Below are 21,401 nucleotides of genomic sequence, written 5' to 3'. Positions count from 1 at the left end.
CTTGATGTTATATAATAATATATGGATTATACCAATTGTCATAAGAATTATCAAATATTAAATGGATTCCAATAGAATTGTCCTTGGTTTGATAGAAAATTTCAATTCTGGACCCCCAGTAGAGTTCTTGAAATTCAGATGCTGCTGACTCCTAATGCAATTTTCATGAATATTCATGAATTGTAATGAATAATTCTGGGTTTTGTAGATCAAGAATAACTCATGAATTATCACGAATAAATATTCATGATAATTCATGATGGTGTTAAGTTCAAGAATATTCTTGAAATATTCATGAACTTTTTTATAAATTTTCATGAATGGGTTGTTCATGAATGTTCATGAATATGTGAATGAAAGGATTCATGAACATGCATGAATTCATGAATGAAAGGATTTATAAATGTTGATTAACTATTTTTTCCTAAATTATTCATGAAGTGTAAAGTTCATGAACTGCATGGAAATATTCATGAATAATTGAAGAATATTCATGAATTTTATTCATGAATAATTAATAAATGTTCATGAATTATTCATCAACTTTCGCAGGGGAAGACAGACTATTTATTATTTAAAGAATTATTAATATTTTTCTCACGATAACCAACCCTAATAGAGGCACAAAGTTTCAAATTAATTATTGCAATGGTTAAAGCCACACTATATGTTACTATCAACAAAAAGTCAAGTTAGATTCCATCCCGATATAGTTAGTATTTATCGATGTAGTTGAAATCAAGTCATAATCAAAGAATATAATTTCTTAATAACTTAATAACTCTTAATTACAGCAGTTCTTGAAAGCCGATACTTGTAACCATGTCTTCATTTTAAACTGGTCGACATGGAAATTACGATTATTGCCGAACGGAATTCGGAAAGTTGATGACCCGTTCTCGGAAGAGTTCGGACAGAAGGCGCTCAATAGTTACGGTAGTTACATGACTTTTTCGGCAATGACGTTACAATGTCGGCTATGTTCCGCTTGTTTCACTAAATGAGACTCACCTAGAAAATTTTCAATATAAATATGATATTTTTTATCAAAAGTTTCCTGACTTTGATTTAGTCCTATCTCTGCAGGATCTACAACAGGATTGTTTTCAAAATCCTACTTCATCATGAAAAAAGACAGATATGGATATTGGGACTTTAATTATTTATAATCATAACATAGCATTCAGTAAACCCTTGATAGTATGTTATTGACTCCTAAAAATCATATTTGACTCTAGGATGGGAAGCACACGTTCATTTGTCATATTTGACTCTAGGATGGGAAGCACACGTTCATTTGTCATATGCTATGGTTCTTCAGATTTCTGAGAAATAGACATTTGACTTCTGAAACTGCTAAAGGTAAAGTGTAAACTGGATGCCCTGTGATTAATGATTTAAGTGCGATTTCTGTTTTCTAAAACTAAAAAAAAACCAAACAAATGTGGTTGTCTATAATTGTGTTTGTGAGGTGCGATATTTGAATTCAAAATGACATATGCATAAGGAAAAGGTATAATATACTCGACTTGGGATTCATTATACCACATTACCGTGTAAAACTATCAACACGTTTTAAGTTAATGAACCAGTCTTTATTCTCCAAAGTCGTTAAACTGCAAAAATGTGCGTGACAGTGCAGTCAATTATTACCATTTAACTGTTAAAGAGTTTCTAGGTCTAGGATTACTTGAGTTTCTACTCAAACTGCGCTGTTAGCGGAAAGAGGCAACATTTATTTTTCTCTTCCTTTAAGTCAATCCATCACGATAGAATACTTTGCAATTGTCGACAGATTTGAGCTTGCTCTTCTCTAGAATGACACTAATTCACGCCACACGCTTAAAACTTTCTATGTGATTTTGTTATGTTCAAATTTATTGTCACATTTCCAATAACTTTCGGATTTTTATTGCTTTCAAATACATCAGGATTAATATTTTCAATCAGGAATTATTGAACACGGAACATTAGTCAACCGTAATCAATTTCTTAACTGGTAACAAGTCGTCCATTTACGTGCAAATTGACACAACCGTTGGTTGTGTATGTTATGCTTAAAGGAATTGTGACGGATCGAACTTGCGCTTGTCAGAGCCGCCGATGCTATCACTAGAGAGCGTAAATCGGTCCCATCGTAGTCACTGTAAATAAAAGGAAAGTCTCGCTAGGGAAATAAGTACCAATGATTTACTTTCTTTTACAAAAATCCACATTTGATACCCCTGATATGGTATACATGTAAATGCTGCCAAGGTAGTACCATATATATAAAGGATATCATATATATATGCCATAAATGGGTTAAAATTTGACATTTTATTTTTTTCTTCGTTAATCGATTCAAAAGCAAATAAGGTTTGATGAATTTAGATGTGAAAATTATTCAAATGGACAGACAAACATGTAGGATGTATTTTAAACACTAGTTACAACACAAATCTTATGCAGGTTAAACGTTCTTTTTTTCATATATGTATGTTTAGATGAAAATTTCCCTGCAGAAGTCACTTTAAAATACTCATAATAGCGTCACATTTTGAAAAGATAATGTAGGCCACCAATTGGCTTCATGATTGGACAATATATAATCTTTTCACCACAGAACTGCAGACGTGGATATAATCATTATGGCAGTACTGCAAAAAATCACATTTAGTTCTTATTTGCACATGTAAAATTAAAACATGTGCATTGTAAGTATAGTTATTCCCAAAAGGTTGGTAACTTTCGGTGTTTTATGACATATTAATGAGTGTTCATTTCATTTGTGAATTTATGAAAAGAGTCTACGAATTTCCTTTATTTTGGCGAGCCTCGGCGAAGGAAAATAAAAAATTCCAGAGAAGTTCCACATAAGAACACAATTTTAAGATACCTATTTATCACATAACTACAACAAAATACATTTCCCAGCGGAGACCACCATTTTGTCGCGACATCTTCGAATTCTGCTTAATGATATTAGGTCATGATGTAACAATATATTTTAATCCAAAGAAAATGCTCAAGATTACATTGACTACTTTTCCTAAATACAGTTGGGTTGCATTTGTTTTTCTCTTCAAGTGCACAAAACTCCAAATGTTGCTCTTCATTGAGCTTGGTAAAAGGAAAGAATCTAGTATTTATTGTAAATAGATTCACATCTAATACGGCTTCACATAGTAAAATTTAATGGAAATTGGGACTATTTTTAGAATGCCTTTTCTATTACGAATGTCTTTCCTATTACGAATGTCTTCTGATTTTGTGTATTGCATTTCTCGCTAGACAGAGTTTATGAGCGTCTCGGCAGATACTTGAGTTCTATATTTGGTTATCAAATAAATGCTATTTGATTTCACTACCGAAACATCTAAATATAGAACCCCATTCTTGATTCGTTTCCAAAAATACTATCAATCTGAATGTAAATTCAAATAACTATCAGTGTGCGTGGGTGGCTTTTTCAGGGAAATGACTAACGAAAAGAAGAGGGTTTTTTCAATGGAAACTGAGGTATCAGTATGACTTGATGTAAACAGAAATTGAATTTGAAATTAATTTTGCGGGTGCAGAGCTTACACTCTTAATATACCTCTACTTTATTTACACTTAATAACAGCTATTTTGTTAGATTGACTTCTAAGCTCCCTACAGTTTTTCCAAACACCTCGCTCAGCTGTGTGTTAGTCTTTTGAACTATCACACCCCTTTAAGCTAGCACACACCTGCACTCGGGGTTTTTTCGTCGAACCCATCAGATTCAAGGTGAGGGGTCACACCATCAATTACCACATGTAGTTGGCGTAAAAAATACCGAACACATCATCATGTTTATCTTGTACATGTAAGTGAGAGGTGTGTGAAAAATGTAATAGGATCAGTGGAAATATCTTTTATATGTACATGAACGTACAGTTTGTAGATATCGGTATATTAAAACAGTCAAAGTATGGGATTGAGTGATATATCACATTTCTGGTTTCCCTCGAACTGGTATATTTCTTGTTTATTAATAGACAAGTCTCGGGCAACCAGATTTTTGCTATATCCCTCAACCCTATACTTTAACTGTATATACTATTATCTTGGTTCTGTACCCGACATGTGCTGGTGTTACAGATCTGGATCAACAGCCAACGGGCATTTAATGTTAAGAAATACAATGTATAAACAAAATGAAAAAAAAAATTAAAAAAATCCAAGGGATTCCGAAAGAGCGGTCTCGACAATTAAATTCATGTCAATTACCATTCATATCAGCCTTTCTCATTACAATAGCAATGTTGTGATATAACAATATCATAATAGAATAAAAACATGTTTGCGGCGATTACATTTCGTGATTTACACTGATATTTACGGTATTGTATGTCTAGTGCACAGTCTTTCACGCAAATGGATTATCGCGAGTTTTTTCCGCGAAAGTAAATCAAACGCTAAAATAAATTGTTTTGCAGTATCTCCAATTCTTGATACTGTATACCAACTTCTTTTTCGCGTGCCATTTACTTTCGCAAATTTAGCGATCACCGCGAACTAAACTCTACATCATTGATACTGAAATTATCAGTCATTGTCTTTAATCCGCAAATGATAATCTTCGTGAACCTGTTTTGAAATGGTTATCGCAAAAATATGTAACTACGAAAGAAAATTTGTTTGCAGTAATAATGTAAATGCATTTGTGTGTTAAGTAAGCCGCATCTCGATCTCTTTTATAAAATTTGCATTTGTTAGGAGAAAAAAATATCTTCTTTTCAACTTTCATTGATATGTGTCAAAAGATTAGACTTGCGTGTCATCATTGGAGTACATTGTATATGCTCTGGTCGACTCCGATGGCACTTTGTACCATTGATAAGTCTCAGGGGGACACATACATTTTCTTAAGTTTGTTTTGTTTATTCTCTGCATGAACGAGGCAACTTTATCGGTATTTTAAAACTATAAACTTTATTCATACAAATCACTTGTGATAGCTCGGGTGTGAACGAGCCAGAGATCTCACAGTGAGTGGACACTGGAGTCTTGTTTTATAACAATAGAACATGCTAGCACCAAACTGCACTTTTCTTCTTAAAATGTCATTGATCCCGAAACGGATACCCAGCCTATAATTGCGTTGTATGTACCGTTAAAAGACGGAAACATATTTCATCATGATGAACAACAGCAATTGATATTGGTATTACTTGACAAGGAGTGACTTGACTACAGACTTCTAAACGATCATTTTAACATCGTCGGAAAAATGAATTCTGATATATTCATATAGTTTGGACCGATCGCTTATTATTTCTGTGCTGTCTTTAAGCTTTTGAAATCTGTCATTTAGTAACTATATCAAACGTTCAAAAAACAGCTTAGCTGTACGCTTTATTTTTTATTATTTTTTATACAACACCATATTTACCAGAAAATCACCAGGTATTGTGACGTTAACGCGTGTTGATATAGAGGTTACACAACGAGTGGTTATTGGATATGGAATTTATTCCACACGAGTGAGTTATTTTTTAAAAGTTACAAAAGACACGAGCTTAAGCATGTGTCTTTTGTAACTTTAAAAAAATAACTGACGAGTGTGGAATAAATTCCATATCCAACAACCAAAAGTCGTGTGACCTGTTTCTACCACAATAATATCCGATTTTAGCCGATAGAAATACGACGAGGATAAGTACTAAATCCAACAGCAGTTTTGGTGTAAAGCGGCGTTCACAGCATAGCATGACGTCACTCGATTATTGATGACGTTGACAAAAGATGATACGACACTGAGAAAGACGTCAAAGTTCATCGTGTGAGCCATCAGAATGCGTACATAGTTTATACCACGTGTGGTATAAAAAAATTATTAATCAACAGCTGCATCGTTTATTTGATACCCTGAGAGTTGAATAACAGCACCAATTGTGGTAGAAATAAGATTGCATAACCTCAAAATTGTACCCAAATGTTGAAATTTTTCGTCACAATCAGTTTCGAGGTTAACACATTTCTTACCGAAATACACGTATTCCGAATTTGCATATTACAGAGTTATCTGCACTTGCGGGTAGGTATTAATTGTGACGAGCATAACGTCATACGTTTCGGAGAAAATGGCGTAACAATCGATACCTACCCGCAAGGGAGCTAGCTCTGTAATATGCAAAGACGGAATAGCGAAATGGGTATTGATAAATACCTTCGTTATCGGGTCATAATCACTGCCACGGGGTGATAGATCACCTTATTCACATGAAAGTCGATATTCGTATAATAAGAGATAGATTTAGTAGTAAACAAATGCTTACATCTAGAGTGTAGAGGCATAATTGAACATCAGCATTTACAAACTTAAAGTATCGTTAAAAAGTGCTCATTTTATATGAAATTTTATGAAACAGGATTTAAAAGATATCATTTTTGTGAGTTTCCGAGAGCCAAATATCTCATATGAAACGTACAGAAAATTTGATACATATATTCGTAACCCATAGTGTTTTCACATCATTGAGTATTGAGTAACCCCCCCCCCCTCCCCCCCAAAAAAAAAAAAAAAAAAAAAATCAACACACAGATACTCGATAACCTTTATCTGGTTAGGATATGATATAGATATTTCCATTTTTGCATCAACATTAGAAGCATTGCACTGAAATCATGTACAATTTATGTGGATTATTTGAATTTCACGCCTTTTAACTGTTTATATATAGTGCAAAGTAGTTTTGTATCACCAGCAAATACACAGTAGTTCTAGTGACGTCTACACGCAGCCGTCGAACGGTTGTTGTTGAGCATGTTTTGTTTAGGGCATTTCCATGTTTTTTTCATTAGCACATGATTTGGTTGGTTGGTAAGCATGCCTTGGCTGTGGCATAAGCCGTGCTTTTCATCACACGTTGCCAACAGAAGATTTAGTGGTATACAATGACGCATACATTTCATTTATTACAAACATAGATAGAGAACTTTCAGATATTTATGTCGCTGTTTTCCATTTCTGTCTTTTTAACTGCTCCAATGATAGTTAAGTCGATCCGTCTTGTCAAAAAATATTTGCCAAGGACGGCAGCTAATGTTTCAATTCAAAACATCACAAATGTGACACTTGGATGCCGTTTTGTCAATTGGAATTGTACAATATGTTAGTAGCACATTCGGCATTCAGTTGCTTTTCGAAAACACCAGCAGTTATCTTTCTTAATTCTGTATAACCTCTTTAATTGTGAAATGTAAATATGCTAGAAAATATATGTTGAAATTAAGACGCGATATATAGTTTTCGGGAAAATGAAGCCGTCCATAGGATAAAAACACTTAAATAGGGATTTTTCATTAAACATCGCTGACGCCGTACTGGTTCTTACTAGTATTTGTATTTCTTTTCAACAGAATGGTGTATTCAGAATTTAGCGTAAGAACATTATTTTTACCATTCGACGCATCATCGCGTGATCTAAAACAACACAAAAGCAATTCGGCGAAATGTCGCCTGAAGTTTTGACTGAAGATGCAATACAGAATAGGATTCGCAGCCGAGTTCACATAGGCAAGAATAGTAACGAAGACAAGATACACCCATGTGTCCTGGAAGGATGAGCGCCAGAACGTGTTGTACACAAGGAGAATCTGATGCGGAGAATAACTGAGAAAATAAATAAGCACACTAGCGATCAGCATCTTTACCACAGCTCTGCGACGTTTTAACGCGTCTGACAGACGTTTTTGGTCAACGTTCTGGCGGCCATTGCCATGGAGTTCCTCAACCCCCATAAACAAAGTCTTACCAATGACGATGTAGCAGATCACTTGGATGATGAGCGGGAGGAAGTAGAACAATGCCGCTTCCACGTATTTATACAGTAGATAACTACTGATGCCATGGCCTGGTAGTATAATCTGACAGAACTCTACTGTGCCCTGGTATCTGTCATTAGAAACTACCCGGTTAAAGAGTAGAGTTGGACTACCGCAACCGATGGAAAGTGTCCAGATTATCACGATGACAATAAACGTATGTCGCCTGGTGCACATCAAGTGAGCTTTGATAGGGAAGATGATGGCGATGTATCTGAAACAAAGAAATAAAAGTATACTGTAACATCCCGTTGAATGTATGTATTTTTCATTCATACTAAACCTCACTTCAACTCATTTACCAGCAATCATGACATCCGTCAAGTAGACTGGTCCGATCCCTTAATTTATCAACTCTCCATTAGGCTGTCATCCTCGATACTTCAGTGGTTGCTAACACTGACGTTATATCAACCCCTCATGGGCCTACATAGACTTCCTTTTAAGATTATATAGAGAGAGCAACGCCCAACATAAAAAAATTCAACCACAATGTACCTTAATTTGATCCTTTTGATTTACATGTAAAGACCGAATTACCTTTGCTATAACATATTCCAGGGGTAATTATGACGTAAGTGATAGTAACCCTTTCAATATCGAGGATGTTAGGATGCGTTCCGCAAATCAACTCTACATGCATTTTTTGCCATTTAACCACATTATTACTTGTGTTATCAATGTACATGCATCATTCAAAAATAAGGCGACATATTTTACACAAAAATCAATACTCCATATTGGTTTTAAATTGGCTATTTCATTCATAAAATTCTTGCAATGAAATGAAACCAAAATGGTAGAATGTCTGCATTAACTGTAATCATACCTTCTTAATGAAACTGACACGCTAAATTAACATGATTCGACGAGGATAATTGTTTGAAATTGCAATGTAATCTTCCCGCGGCGGTGCATCAACATGGCAAATACGGCGGAAGTGTCGATTGCGGTTTGCTTTTTCTACCGGTTTTAAATTGGCAGGGTTGGGATGGACGAGTTTCGTTGACCGGGGATCCGCGTGCGATGTCATTTATAAGTCTATCTGACAGAGTCTAATACAATATCCAAGCTCTCTAGGGATAGACACTATTGGCTTGTAATTATAGTTATTCAGTATAGGTTAATTTTGCCAAATAGTGAATTCTCAAGCTTGTTCGCTGTCACAACTGACAAAGAATAGCTTTTCCAGTCATGGAAATTTCCCTTATCGGTGACGAAAAACTGTGAATTACCAATCAAGGAGGTGGCAGGCGTACTACGTTTATACGCTTATAGATTTCAATAGAATTTTTCGCTTTATTAAGCTCAGCACGGACGCGATCCAGACTCTTCTCTATATTTACATGATATTGATATAAATGGCAAACTACGTTAGAGTCTGATCATAGCGTTCAATATCTTGAAATATTTACTGCTATCAAATGTTATTATAAAATAAGTTGTGCAACATTAGCTTAGGGCTGGTAACATAAGATAATGATAACGAGTAATAAATACGCTCTCTAATAATTAATAACTAATAATTAATATACAATCCAATATCACTCAGAGGCTATCTTTAATCTTGTGGAGGCAGCATGCATAAAGTTATTGTGAATAAATTATATACAATGTATTCAGTGTAAATACACTTACTCGGTGTGTGTAAACTGCTTATTTCGTGGTCGAATTCAAAATAACGAAATTACACATGCATGGTACATTAGCTACACTTCCGCCCAAAAATGAATAGCGAAAAATATATGTCAGTAAATCATACAAAATCGATGAAACATGTTTTATTATCAGCGGTTAAGACCACACTATTCTTCCCGTAGAGAATACCTATAAATTAAGCAGAATTGACTTTTTATAAAAACGTGATCTGCGTTAAAATATTTTCATCACCAAGTGTTTTTATGTTTAATACATGACACATAACGAGCACCGCTTCACCTCATTGATTACTGATAGAAGGAACGGCGACGCAAATGAAGATCGCGGACAACCGCGGTTACATTTGCGGTCGGGGTCATGGTCGTATTGAACTATTTTGTTTATATATGATGGGAAGCCATGACTATTCAATGCCTGCTGATGATAAAATGCTGCCTCTTGTAGGGACATGTGCTCGTTCCATGCTTGAATAAGTTTTGACCTAGATGTATTAATGACAACTATCGTTTAGAACGCATACTTACTTTTCTGGGAAGTCATACCTCAACTTACTTTTCTGAAAAATTATACCGCACTATATTCTATAATATTGACAAATAAGAACTTTGAAAACTTTTCAAAATTAATTCTGTATGGAAATTTATAATAAGCAACAATTTAAGCATACACTTATTTCTTAAAGGACTTCTTGTTTAAACCAAATATCATACATATAGAAAACATTGCATGTTTTAATTACACCGTACACGGTTATGACAGTGTAAGTAAGCAGTTGCCTTACGTTTGATCTTTATTGCCCAGATCGAAAATAATTTGCGGTTGGTCACCTGCCCGATCACAACTAATGCATTGTAAGTATTGCAATTCTCAAAATGTCTGTAAATATTGGTTGTGAGTAACATTTATTAGCGAATATAAAACAATATGGCACATATAACTTGTTTGTTTTGTCCTTAATGATTTCATTATACTCAAATCGACTTACGGTCTCATATTAAAGCACAATCTACACACCAACGCTCTTGGAGCAAAAATAAAGAAGGCGAACGCCAAAGAAAACATATTTGAACATCCTTTCCTAATCAAAGAACTGTACTTTTGAGCAATATTGATTCTTGCATTCCAGTATTTACATAAAAAATTATTTGATCAAATATTTGAATAATTTGCCATCACATTTATTCACCAATGACCGTTCAAAGTAAACCAACGATTCAGCAACTCATTTAGAGCTTGGTGACTATTGATCGAATGATATGGTTTTTAGGCGTTCGAACGAAACACAATGTTTGAATACGTCATTTATCCATTTATATTTCCCGATATAATGGTTTTACGTAATCATTTTATTTACCGAGAGCGTTCTCGACTACCTGTCATAAATATGTGACATAAATCGATAGACATTTCATAAATATGTGACATAAATCGATAGACATTTTATATTTGATTTTACAGTGCTTTACTTACTAAATATAAGCAACTGAATGTCAGAATATCAAACACATATGACACCATTGTTAGGTTGCTTTATATCTTTAACACGTACAAACAGTAAGATTAATTGAATTAAGGACGTAAACAGTTTTCATTTAGAATAGATTGTGCATTCAGTATTTGCCAACTGCTTAATATTAGCTTTGAACACGGAACCTAAAGATAAAGGTCGAGCAAAATTGATCATTAGACCATTTGACCATTTCGATAATGTGGTAACGCGACCTCTTCAAATGGTTCCGTAGGTATTCGTATTGCCTTACGGCGAAGATTGTGTAATTAGAAAATTACAAACTGCTTCTTTTTTCAACCATGACACATTTAGTATTCTCGTGTCAAAGTAATCGTCCCGTATAACATAATATTATTAAAACAGTGTATCCCTTCCCATCTTGTTCATAACGAGTTAGTGTTATTATGGCGGGAGGATCCCTATAAGTTAATGCTATTCTATCCATTCTGACGTCTGTTAACATTGCTGGGTCCCTGGGGACTTTATTTTCGAATTTTCATTACACCGGCTGATTTACTGACGTTTCCCCTGAGATAGATAGAGAAATCTTACAATCCAAGTTGCCGTATTTCCTAAACGTTTCAATAATTGCGTTGTTTCCGCTGATTGGCTCGGCTAACTTATAACAAATCACACTATCGCCGACATGCATAGAAATGACCAGTAATACACTTAATAATGACGTGAACGTTTTAGGTATTGCATATTGTCCGTCACGTGTATACTAAATTTATCACAATGTGACGTTGATTTAAAACATATTGTAACAAATGAGGAACTTTGGCGCCATGAATCATTGACATGTCAAGATAATTGACCACATATTGTCGTTATTTAATCAAAGTAACTACAATCAATTTGAACAGTGGCGTACTCGTTGAAAATGCATCCCAGTATAGAAGCTAATAGAAAGCTTTTGATTTAAATATGAATAACCTGTTTTTATATGTTACAATTTGTGGTGAAACTCCGCATAAGAAACAAATAACTCAAAAAACCCTATCGTGTGAAAGACAGTTAAATTATATCATTATCGTCATTCTTACGTCATGGATTCCAGATAAGTTCTCGAAGGCAGTATACGCAGGTATATTTATAAAAATATGGCTTTTTAACGGTGGTGCGGAGCAATTTATGCAACATGTACTGTCACCATTTATTGTTTATCATGGATATATTGGGGAATGAAACCATTTGCTATAGTTAATAAAATATACAAAAATACTTCTGATATCACCTATACTTTTTCTGTTGATTTAAAAAAACGTGTAGCCTCAATTAAATGTAGCTTACTTTTTCTAGAGAAGGGTTGAAAGGGTGAGAGTAAGTGTTGGAATGCGGCGTCAGGTAGCATACCACTAGTCAGTTTGTATTTTTGTAAACTTTTAATGTTAAACAGTAATAATTATTTAGCTTATTTCAAGTTTGAAAAAAGTAAAATAATATTGCGCAAATTGCAATCCTTCTGAGCGCACATATTCACCATTGCGCTAAATTGTTCAAAATGATTTAAGCGCTAAAATCTTACATTTTATGTTTTAAATACTAGCCATTCAAATGTATGAAGTCTATAGAGCAATGAAATGAGTACATACAGTCAGACTACGAAGCCAAATTGTGTATTTCCATCTAAACATATATAAGGTATAAAGGCCTGTGCCCAAGACTAATTCTTCTACTTGTAAAATTATGAATTTCCAAATCAATGAAAACTAATTATATATTAAAAGAATATAATGAATATATTTCTGGGCATGGTAATGAACTGCAACGTATTGAAATCGATCACATTTGTTTTCACTTTCTAGCTCTTTTTTCCGGATTCACAAACTATTACAGAGTGTATATATACCCAAAGACCCAATACAACGTATCCATTTTATTAAAAAAAAATGGTTATGTCGTTATAGAATATCTAATTAAACACGCAGTTTGAAGGCCTGTCATTCATGATGAAGGAGATATACCCCACTGTGACCACTATGAAAAACTGTCAGAACGTAACAGATGGTTGGACACACTACAGAGATTATGGGATGCTATGGACAATCATACTGTATATAAATTCAATTTAGTATTATTTAGGTATTTATACGTTCATTTTCCTGGAGAGATATTGACTAACGATTCATGCAAAATCACACGCATTATATTAATATAGAAAGATAAATTGTTGATGGGTTGTTGAAAGAAACCATGAAGGAATTGGAAAGCATAAGTTTTGTCAATATCATGGTAGAATTTCACGTTATATTTGAAAGCTAAACAGCAAAATCAAGATACATTGTATCTGAAAACTAACACACACTTAAATAAACAAGTTATAGCTTTGTTACAAAACGCAATTACCTAAATTAGATGATAAAGATGAGACTTGCTTGTGGAATAACAGACTTCAAGAGTAACATACATTAGTAATATATTTAATCATCAAAACTATCCAATGTGGAAATAAACATTAAAAGTTATGAAACAGTGATGATAACAGACGTAGAATGATGAAGTATATCAGAATTTAATTATTTTAAGATGCAAACAAGGGGCCGAGATGACAAAGTTGTTAGTACACGGTATGTCCCGATGTATCATCACAAGCCCTCCACCTCGGGAATGCGAGATTGAATTCAATTATAATATTTTAAAATTTGATGAGTTGGTTGTTGGTTCATCGTCCGTGAGGTTCACGTTGTTATTGTGTTGATGTAGAGTTAAATGATGAAGAACTCCAAAGTTGTGTCGACATTTTATTTCGTGTGGTAGATTTTAACTTACAATACACGTGAAAGCATGGTTATTGATTTTAATCAATCGCGAATCATATTACATGTACATTAAAATATCACTTGGGCGCGAATATAAAAGGGATTTTGGTCTAGGGACTAACATCCCGAGTGAAAATCTTCGTTCTTTGAAAAGTGATCTCATACTTATTCACGTCCAATCGGGGGAGAATCGAACTCCGATCGTCATCTTGGTGACGGACAACTATAACCGACCGATTAATTTTGTTTGGTGAAGGCAGATCGCAATTAAAACAGTACATGAAAGTGGCAACTCAGAATAAGCAGAAAACCCTGCTGTAAAAACACGACGGGTGAATTATACACAAGACACACATTGTAATGGACTTTGAATGGATTTGATCAAACTGGACAATATGCAACTACTTCAGCCTACCGATTTCCAACTCCGATATTTCTAAATCTCAAAGGGTTCCAATAGACATTTACGATGTTGTGTTTTGACATATATATTGATATTCCGTATTGCTTTTAAATACAACTATATACTTGTCTTGCATAGTTCGTAAACACATTTGAGGTGTCCAATATCAGACGTCAGGTAATATCGCCGTCTTCGAATGAACACCGCACCTTCAATGGAGATTAATAGGCGTCGTTTTATGGCGGCAAAACAAGATAAAATATACACAGGAAGTACTACATCCTAACCAACTGTCTTATCTTGTCTACGATCTACTGATCTGATCTGCGTTAGACGATGTCGGCGTATCTTCCCGCCAGAGGCTTTTAAACTTTCCCGGGGAATTGCATGAAGGACATTGGTATGCCTTTTCTTTATCGCCATGGATTTGCGTTCAGCTTGATATACTACTAATGGTTCTTCCCAGACACCCTAAGGACTGAATTACCAAAATGGAAATTTTATTGAATGTCTACTGATAAATCAATAATTTTTAATCAAGACACATGAAGTTTAAATCGGATAAAAATGCAATCAGTTCTTAAATTTGATCATGATTATACCTCGTGGATATTAAAGCAACTTTCTACTCTAGTGTAAATTTTGATAGCACGAATATTTCTCTGTTTTGTGCATATTGCGATGCCATTGGAACAACCATTATTTTTGCATTAATTTTCCTGAGTACTAATCATCCCTATGAAAATTAACTTCTCAACCCCGAAGCATTTTTGTTTCATCAGCAACCCTTTCTATTATCTAGCTTATTTTGTGTCACATGATATGATAAGCCATTCATGATCTTTGGTTTGATCACATCGATACTCCTGCTTGATGGGTGACCCTTTACCTCTCTCATTAGGCGTCCTCGGGCCAAGTGTTTGCGAGCGCATGAAACATATTATATCCACGACAACCTTTGATGTCATAGAACGGAAACTTAACTAAAATCAAGAATGAACATATGGATTCAAAAATTATAGAACGGTAACCCGTCTTATGATTTAAGAAAAAAAAACAGCTAGAAAAAAATACCATACACATTGCAGTGTTTATAATCAGAATGTAAAACTAGAGGCAAAGTCTCATGGTTTGTTAAGTTTAACGTCCAATTAACAGCCAAGGTCACGTAAGGACGTGGCAGGTTTGATGGTGAAGCGAAACCGGAGTACCCAGAAAAAAACACCGGCCAGCTGTCAGTATCTGGCAACGGCCCCTCATGGAATTCGAACTAGCGACCCAGAGGTGGAGGCATTATGGTAATATGTAGAGCCACCAGTACCCAAAAGAGTATGATTTTGGTTCTCTGATGTGATAACATACTGTTAAACAATTAGTTTTTGCATGCGAATAAGTTTCGAGCATTTTGCGGAGATCGCGAGCATAAATCGCCATGAAAAAGGGCCATGCATAGGTTCACAATAACCTAATGATTGTAAATCGCAAAAATATATCATTGCGATGTAGATACAGGCATAGACACGCGAAAATATATCACTACAAAAATAAGTTGGTTTACAGTATTTCTTCTGCACGGAGTAAATCAGTAACACGAGTTACATGTATTAAGATAACATATTTCTAGTTTTACCATAAATTGTTAATCAAAGTAAAATAAGCGTTCGAGTTTTAAGATAATTTCATTTTTAACTTCAAATTACTTACTAGTAATATAGATGTAGCCGCTTATGAATGACATGGTTTGATGTTTTCATAACGTGCGTTTTGTTTGTTAAGATGAAGTAAATGGTAAGTAATGTTGTGAGGAACGTAAGTTTTATAGCCAACACTGCAAATAACACAATAATTACAAAAACAGAAAAAACATAGTCTGTGCTATGTTATCTGTACTGAGTTTCAGATTCTACGTCAACGACTACCCTCTTCAGCTAGATCACAAACTCGAGACCCATGCAATCCATTATATTGAAAAATGCATGTTTCCTCCTACTAAGTATATCATAATTTTGTCATTTCCGACAAAATACTGACAGACTTTTCCAGTGAAGTCTATTCAATGTGCGAACAAACAAGACATTTCTAAGACAGGATGATCAAAGAAACTCCATAGTTACTTATTTGTAGCATTATAATCGGACCAAGTTTTGTATGATTGCGCTGAAAATGTATCATACTCTATACACGTAAAGTGAAATATGTGAATATTTAAAGTTGAATGTGAATATGGTGAATTTAGACCCACTTCCATGTAGAATCTACGTGCTATCACAATTTTTAATGGCTCTTTCCAGGACAAAAATATGAGTGGACTCTGTGTTCGCCATATTTAAGAGCTTATAATAGACTGGTAGAATGTCAGACATTTTAGCCACTTATAATGGACTGGTAGAATGTCAGGCATTTTAGCCACTTATAATGGACTGGTAGAATGTCAGACATTTTAGCCACTTATAATGGACTGGTAGAATGTCAGACATTTTAGACACTTATAATGGACTGGTAGAATGTCAGACATTTTAGACACTTATAATGGACTGGTAGAATGTCAGACATTTTAGACACTTATAATGGACTGGTAGAATGTCAGACATTTTAGTCAGACACTTATAATGGACTGGTAGAATGTCAGACATTTTAGCAACTTATAACAGACTGGTAGAATGTCAGACATTTTAGCCACTTATAATGGACTGGTAGAATGTCAGACATTTTAGCCACTTATAATGGACTGGTAGAATGTCAGACATTTTTGCCACTTATAATGGACTGGTAGAATGTCAGACATTTTAGCAACTTATAACAGACTGGTAGAATGTCAGACATTTTAGCCACTTATAATGGACTGGTAGAATGTCAGACATTTTAGCCACTTATAATAGACTGGTAGAATGTCAGACATTTTAGCCACTTATAATGGACTGGTAGAATGTCAGACATTTTAGCCACTTATAATAGACTTGTAGAATGTCAGACATTTTAGCCACTTATAATAGACTGGTAGAATGTCAGACATTTTATGCTAGGTTTACACTATGTTTCCGGCGACCACGGTAGCTCCGTTTGCCTGAAACGTGCTGCGCCGTGGAATTTTCGCTATTTTTGTCTCTGTATTCAAGTTGAGCTACATGTAGGTCTTGTGAAGTTTTGCCACGGTCTTTTACGGATTACGTGGTGGACCGTGGATACAAGGGAAAGTGCTATTCCCGGAGTTTAAGGTACACTACGGCTTTAGCACGGTCTATCAAGGATAACACTACGTTCTCTCTAGTCCTGTTACGATCTGATGAGGTCTGCTACGTTTTACACGTTTTGATCAAGCTCCGATACCTTTTTCACGGTCCGCCAAGGCTTATTAATGATGAAAGTCTGATTCCGGGCTTTTTTGGACCAAATGAAACAATATTTATTGCCGAAAATGTCATTTCAAACACGTTTTAATTACAAAATGTGTTAAAAGAAAAGAAAATCTTAACCATATTTGGTAGAAATATATAATTATAATAGCCAAGTGTTTCTACGCAATTTTTTTCTGTAATGGTTCTCACTTAATCTGCCTTTTACAATATTAGGTTTGGGCTTTCAACCGCTACAAGCCGTGATGTGTCTTGATAGAACGCATCAAAACGGATATCATCCAGCTTGGCTTGCCGTCAAAACCTTGACAAACCTGAGATTCCAGGGAACGTGATTTTTGCCCGTTCCACCACGGACCGTCTGGAAGTTTTGTTACGGCCTCGCACGCGCTGTTACGTTTTGTTACGTCAATGCCGTTTTATTACGTCCTGTGGCGTTCACCATCTGTACCGTGACTGCCGTGGCAAATTTTTTGACAGTTTAAAAATCTGGCACTGCATCCACGGTAATCACGACCGCTCACGTTTGACTATCATGTCCTTCTGCGTTGTCTCACGTTGTCTCGCGGTCACCACGTTTTGTCCACGGTGGCCTAAAACGGGGCTGTCGTGGCCGCCGGGAACATAGTGTAAACCTAGCATTAGCACTTATAATGGATTGGTAGAATGTCAGACATGATAGCGCAGTCTTAGACAAAATGTCAAATTAATGTAAACAACTTATTTCTAAAGCGATTCAATTTTGTGAATTTCACGGTCAGAGGAAAATGTATATTAAAAAAAAAGAATAGAACGCCGGGTAGATAGCGGTACGCCAACACAAATGACAATGAAAAAAAAAATCAGTTTGCACTTTAGCCTTTCATTTACGAGCACTTTAGCCTTTCATTTACGAGATAATTCATTACGTTTTGATCTTTAATTTTTTTATACATGACAATGATAAAACCTTTGTCTTCCTTACCATTTCGGCTTAAAGAATCTATAGATAGCAAAACTATTTTGTTTAACTGATGTAACCTTCTCCTTGATGGAATTTGATACAAGTTCTTTCTTGGAGCCGTTAACATTTCTTGCTTCTAGTCTTTGAAAGATGTTTTTTTCATGGCTACTAATTCCATTTCCTTCCGACCATTGTAAGCTACATAATGCATGTATTCTTGACTTGTATTCCATAGTTCATACCAATACCAAAAGCCAATGCGACCTTTATTAGCAAAGTTTAATCAATACATGCACTTTAAATGTATAATTGATGAGAACTTCGGATAAACGCAATATCTTAAATCTTTCTCTGACATATATTAAGACACACTATGGCCTTATAATTAACATTTTGTAAGTTATAACATGTGTATTTCGGAATTACGGCGATAAAACAGTTTTGGTATTGACATGTTTCTGTGAACAACTCGTTTCGCGTTTCCATAAAAAACTACTTTTTGCATAGATTTCACTTCACGATTAAGCGTCATATTTGTTCTAATATAAATATGATTGAACCATTGTTTTGCGATTTCTAAATGTCCCCGATACGCACAAATACGTTGGTTTGCAGTATTCTAAAATCATCAACATTGCTTGGAAGGTAAGGATTCTCCGACAACTGATGCCAATGGAAAATGCTGAATTTTACATTGCACGACAATTAAAGTAATATCAAACTTCAACTAAAAAATTGTGTCGTTTTAAATTCTAGATTGCATATTTTATAGTTATGACACATGTGCTCCCCACTCACGCCACCAAATCTATGAAAATGACACGAGTGTTACTCACTCACGTCAATAAATCCATGGAAAAATACAACCTTTGTAATTAAGGCGACTGCTTCGGGAGAAAAATGCATAAGAAGTATCCGAGAAAAGGTGGTTACTGGTGAAAATATTATGTTTTACGAAACAAAAGATGCTTAGAAGACGCTTGGAATTGCGAAACGCATGCGGAATACTATCATTATAATTTTTAATGGTATGAACGCTTTTCCTTGAATATTTGTATCTCAATCTTGCTGTGTGTATATGCACCATAGATTGGTAAGATTATTTCAACATTATAAAAATAAATCCAGGATGATAAAACAATCCACGAAAAAGAATAAATTGAGATCTTCACTATCGATATTGTTTCAAAGTATATTCTCTTGTGCACAAATAATATGATAACGTGTGATTTTGTTTCACAATCAATTCATTCCGTCTTTGCATAATACAGTTAGCTCCATTATTTTGTGAGTGCAATTTACGTGGATTATGACGTTAGCTCGCAAACACCTGACGTAACACGCTATACCAACCCGCAAATGCAGATTAATCTATAATATGCAAATGCAATATAGTGTCAGTGATAGATGATGTAACTAGAATAACGGAGTTCTTGGAAAGAAACCACCGAACTGACGCAAAAACCATGCAATTGTCGCATACACAGATTTCAAACTTTCAACTAAAGAATTGGTGTTTAGTGGTGGGATATCCGAAATTTGATACTCTAAACAAACGAAACCCTCAAGAGAATATAATATTAGTCACGATCGAGTTTGTATTACTGAAATAGTGTTTATTAGAAAAATTATATGCCGAAAACAGTGTATATGAACTACTCAATTGCTCTAACTTCAAAATACTTTACTAAAATTGTGTATAACTTACCTCTCAATGCATAGAGATACAAGAGTCATAACTGACACATATAGTCCGACTACGAGTAACGTTCGCTCCAATCGGCACATCACTTCCCCGAGGATCCAGCCTCGATTCAGCATAAATTGAACGATTTCCGGTATCCCAAAAACTAGGACAATCCCGTCGGCTATCGCGAGGTTGATAATGAGCATGTTCGTCATAGATTGTCTCATCTTCTTGTCAACGAGTATAATGTAAATAACAAGAGTATTTCCAACAATACCTGTGACACCAACGATGAAAAAGGCCAGAGAGAATCCGATGATATTTGTTGTGCTGACATTCGGAAGTTTTCCGTCTGTTAGTGTATTATTCAGTCCTTCGCTAGTTGTTGAATTCATGATGCCTTTAACGATGTTGACTCCTCATAATTTCACTTTATCTTTACTCGTGAAAAAGCATACATTCTCTTCAACTACGATTTTCTGTGTAGTTAGCCATTGGATTTCATAGATTGGCATTTCCGGTGTAATTTTACTTCAAAAAGTTTAATCCTTTTATACTTTCATTATTTCCAACTTAATCCAAACGAAACTTTCAATGAATTCCTTTGCTCAATAATAGTATTTCTTATTTCATTTTCAAAAGAAAATATTGTACATTATTTTTATAGTCGATCTAAGAGCAATCCCGTACATTTCGGTTAACTGTCCGGAAAATCACTATAGAAGATCAGCGCTGGATGATAGCGTTAAGATCAATGTGAAATATCAATCAACCGTCTAGTTCCCACCAAGTCTTCAGCGGCAGTGAGTCGGGTTAATACATGTATAGTATCCTTATCCACAGACAACTTCAGTCACTATTAACTTTTTATAGCTGTATGTTGCAAAACACTATATGCGAAAGCCATGTAACCATTCTTTTACAACTAGTTTCGTAATCCCTTTGTTTCGTAATCCCTTTATCTAATAACAATCAAAGCGGATCATTTCCCGTGAGTTTGCTGTGAAAGTCTATCGCTTTTGAATAACCAGTTTCCTGTCTGAATAATATTTCCTAATCCTACAGGATCACAGAGGACTTGTAAAATCCTTGATATTATGCTAAACTATTTCATCGGGATAGATTTCACCTCAATCAAAATATTTTTTCGGATAGACTGATATTGTATTCCTAATCAGCATGGGCGTGCAACCCTTGAGCCTGGCCCATCAATCGTCTTTATATGAGCCCGCCTCTGTACCGCACTTG

At 35.0% G+C, this 21,401-nt stretch overlaps 1 protein-coding gene across 1 annotated transcript; it reads right to left on the bottom strand.

The window, feature by feature from the left end:
- Positions 1-6,511: 6,511 nt before the first annotated feature.
- Positions 6,512-20,548, bottom strand: LOC138332535 (neuropeptide receptor 15-like). The gene is made up of 2 exons (XM_069280540.1): positions 20,175-20,548; positions 6,512-8,050 (listed from the first exon to the last, which is right to left on the bottom strand). Exons 1-2 carry the CDS (start codon positions 20,546-20,548, stop codon positions 7,315-7,317), a joined length of 1,110 nt encoding a protein of 369 aa, XP_069136641.1. The 3' UTR covers positions 6,512-7,314.
- Between the last annotated feature and the right edge of the window lie 853 nt (positions 20,549-21,401).

This window comes from Argopecten irradians, chromosome 10, assembly GCF_041381155.1.
Source record: "Argopecten irradians isolate NY chromosome 10, Ai_NY, whole genome shotgun sequence".
NCBI classification, from domain to species: Eukaryota; Metazoa; Mollusca; class Bivalvia; order Pectinida; family Pectinidae; genus Argopecten; species Argopecten irradians.
Note: the sequence above shows the minus strand (reverse complement) of the source record. Positions and strands in the feature narration are given on the sequence as shown.

Excerpts from the sequence above, each read along its gene's own strand:
- LOC138332535 (XM_069280540.1), bottom strand. The coding sequence starts at position 20,548 with ATGAATTCAACAACTAGCGAAGGACTGAATAATACACTAACAGACGGA. Across the intron at positions 8,051-20,174 it reads GTATCTCTATGCATTGAGAG|ATACATCGCCATCATCTTCC; the intron begins GTAAGTTATACA and ends TCTTTGTTTCAG.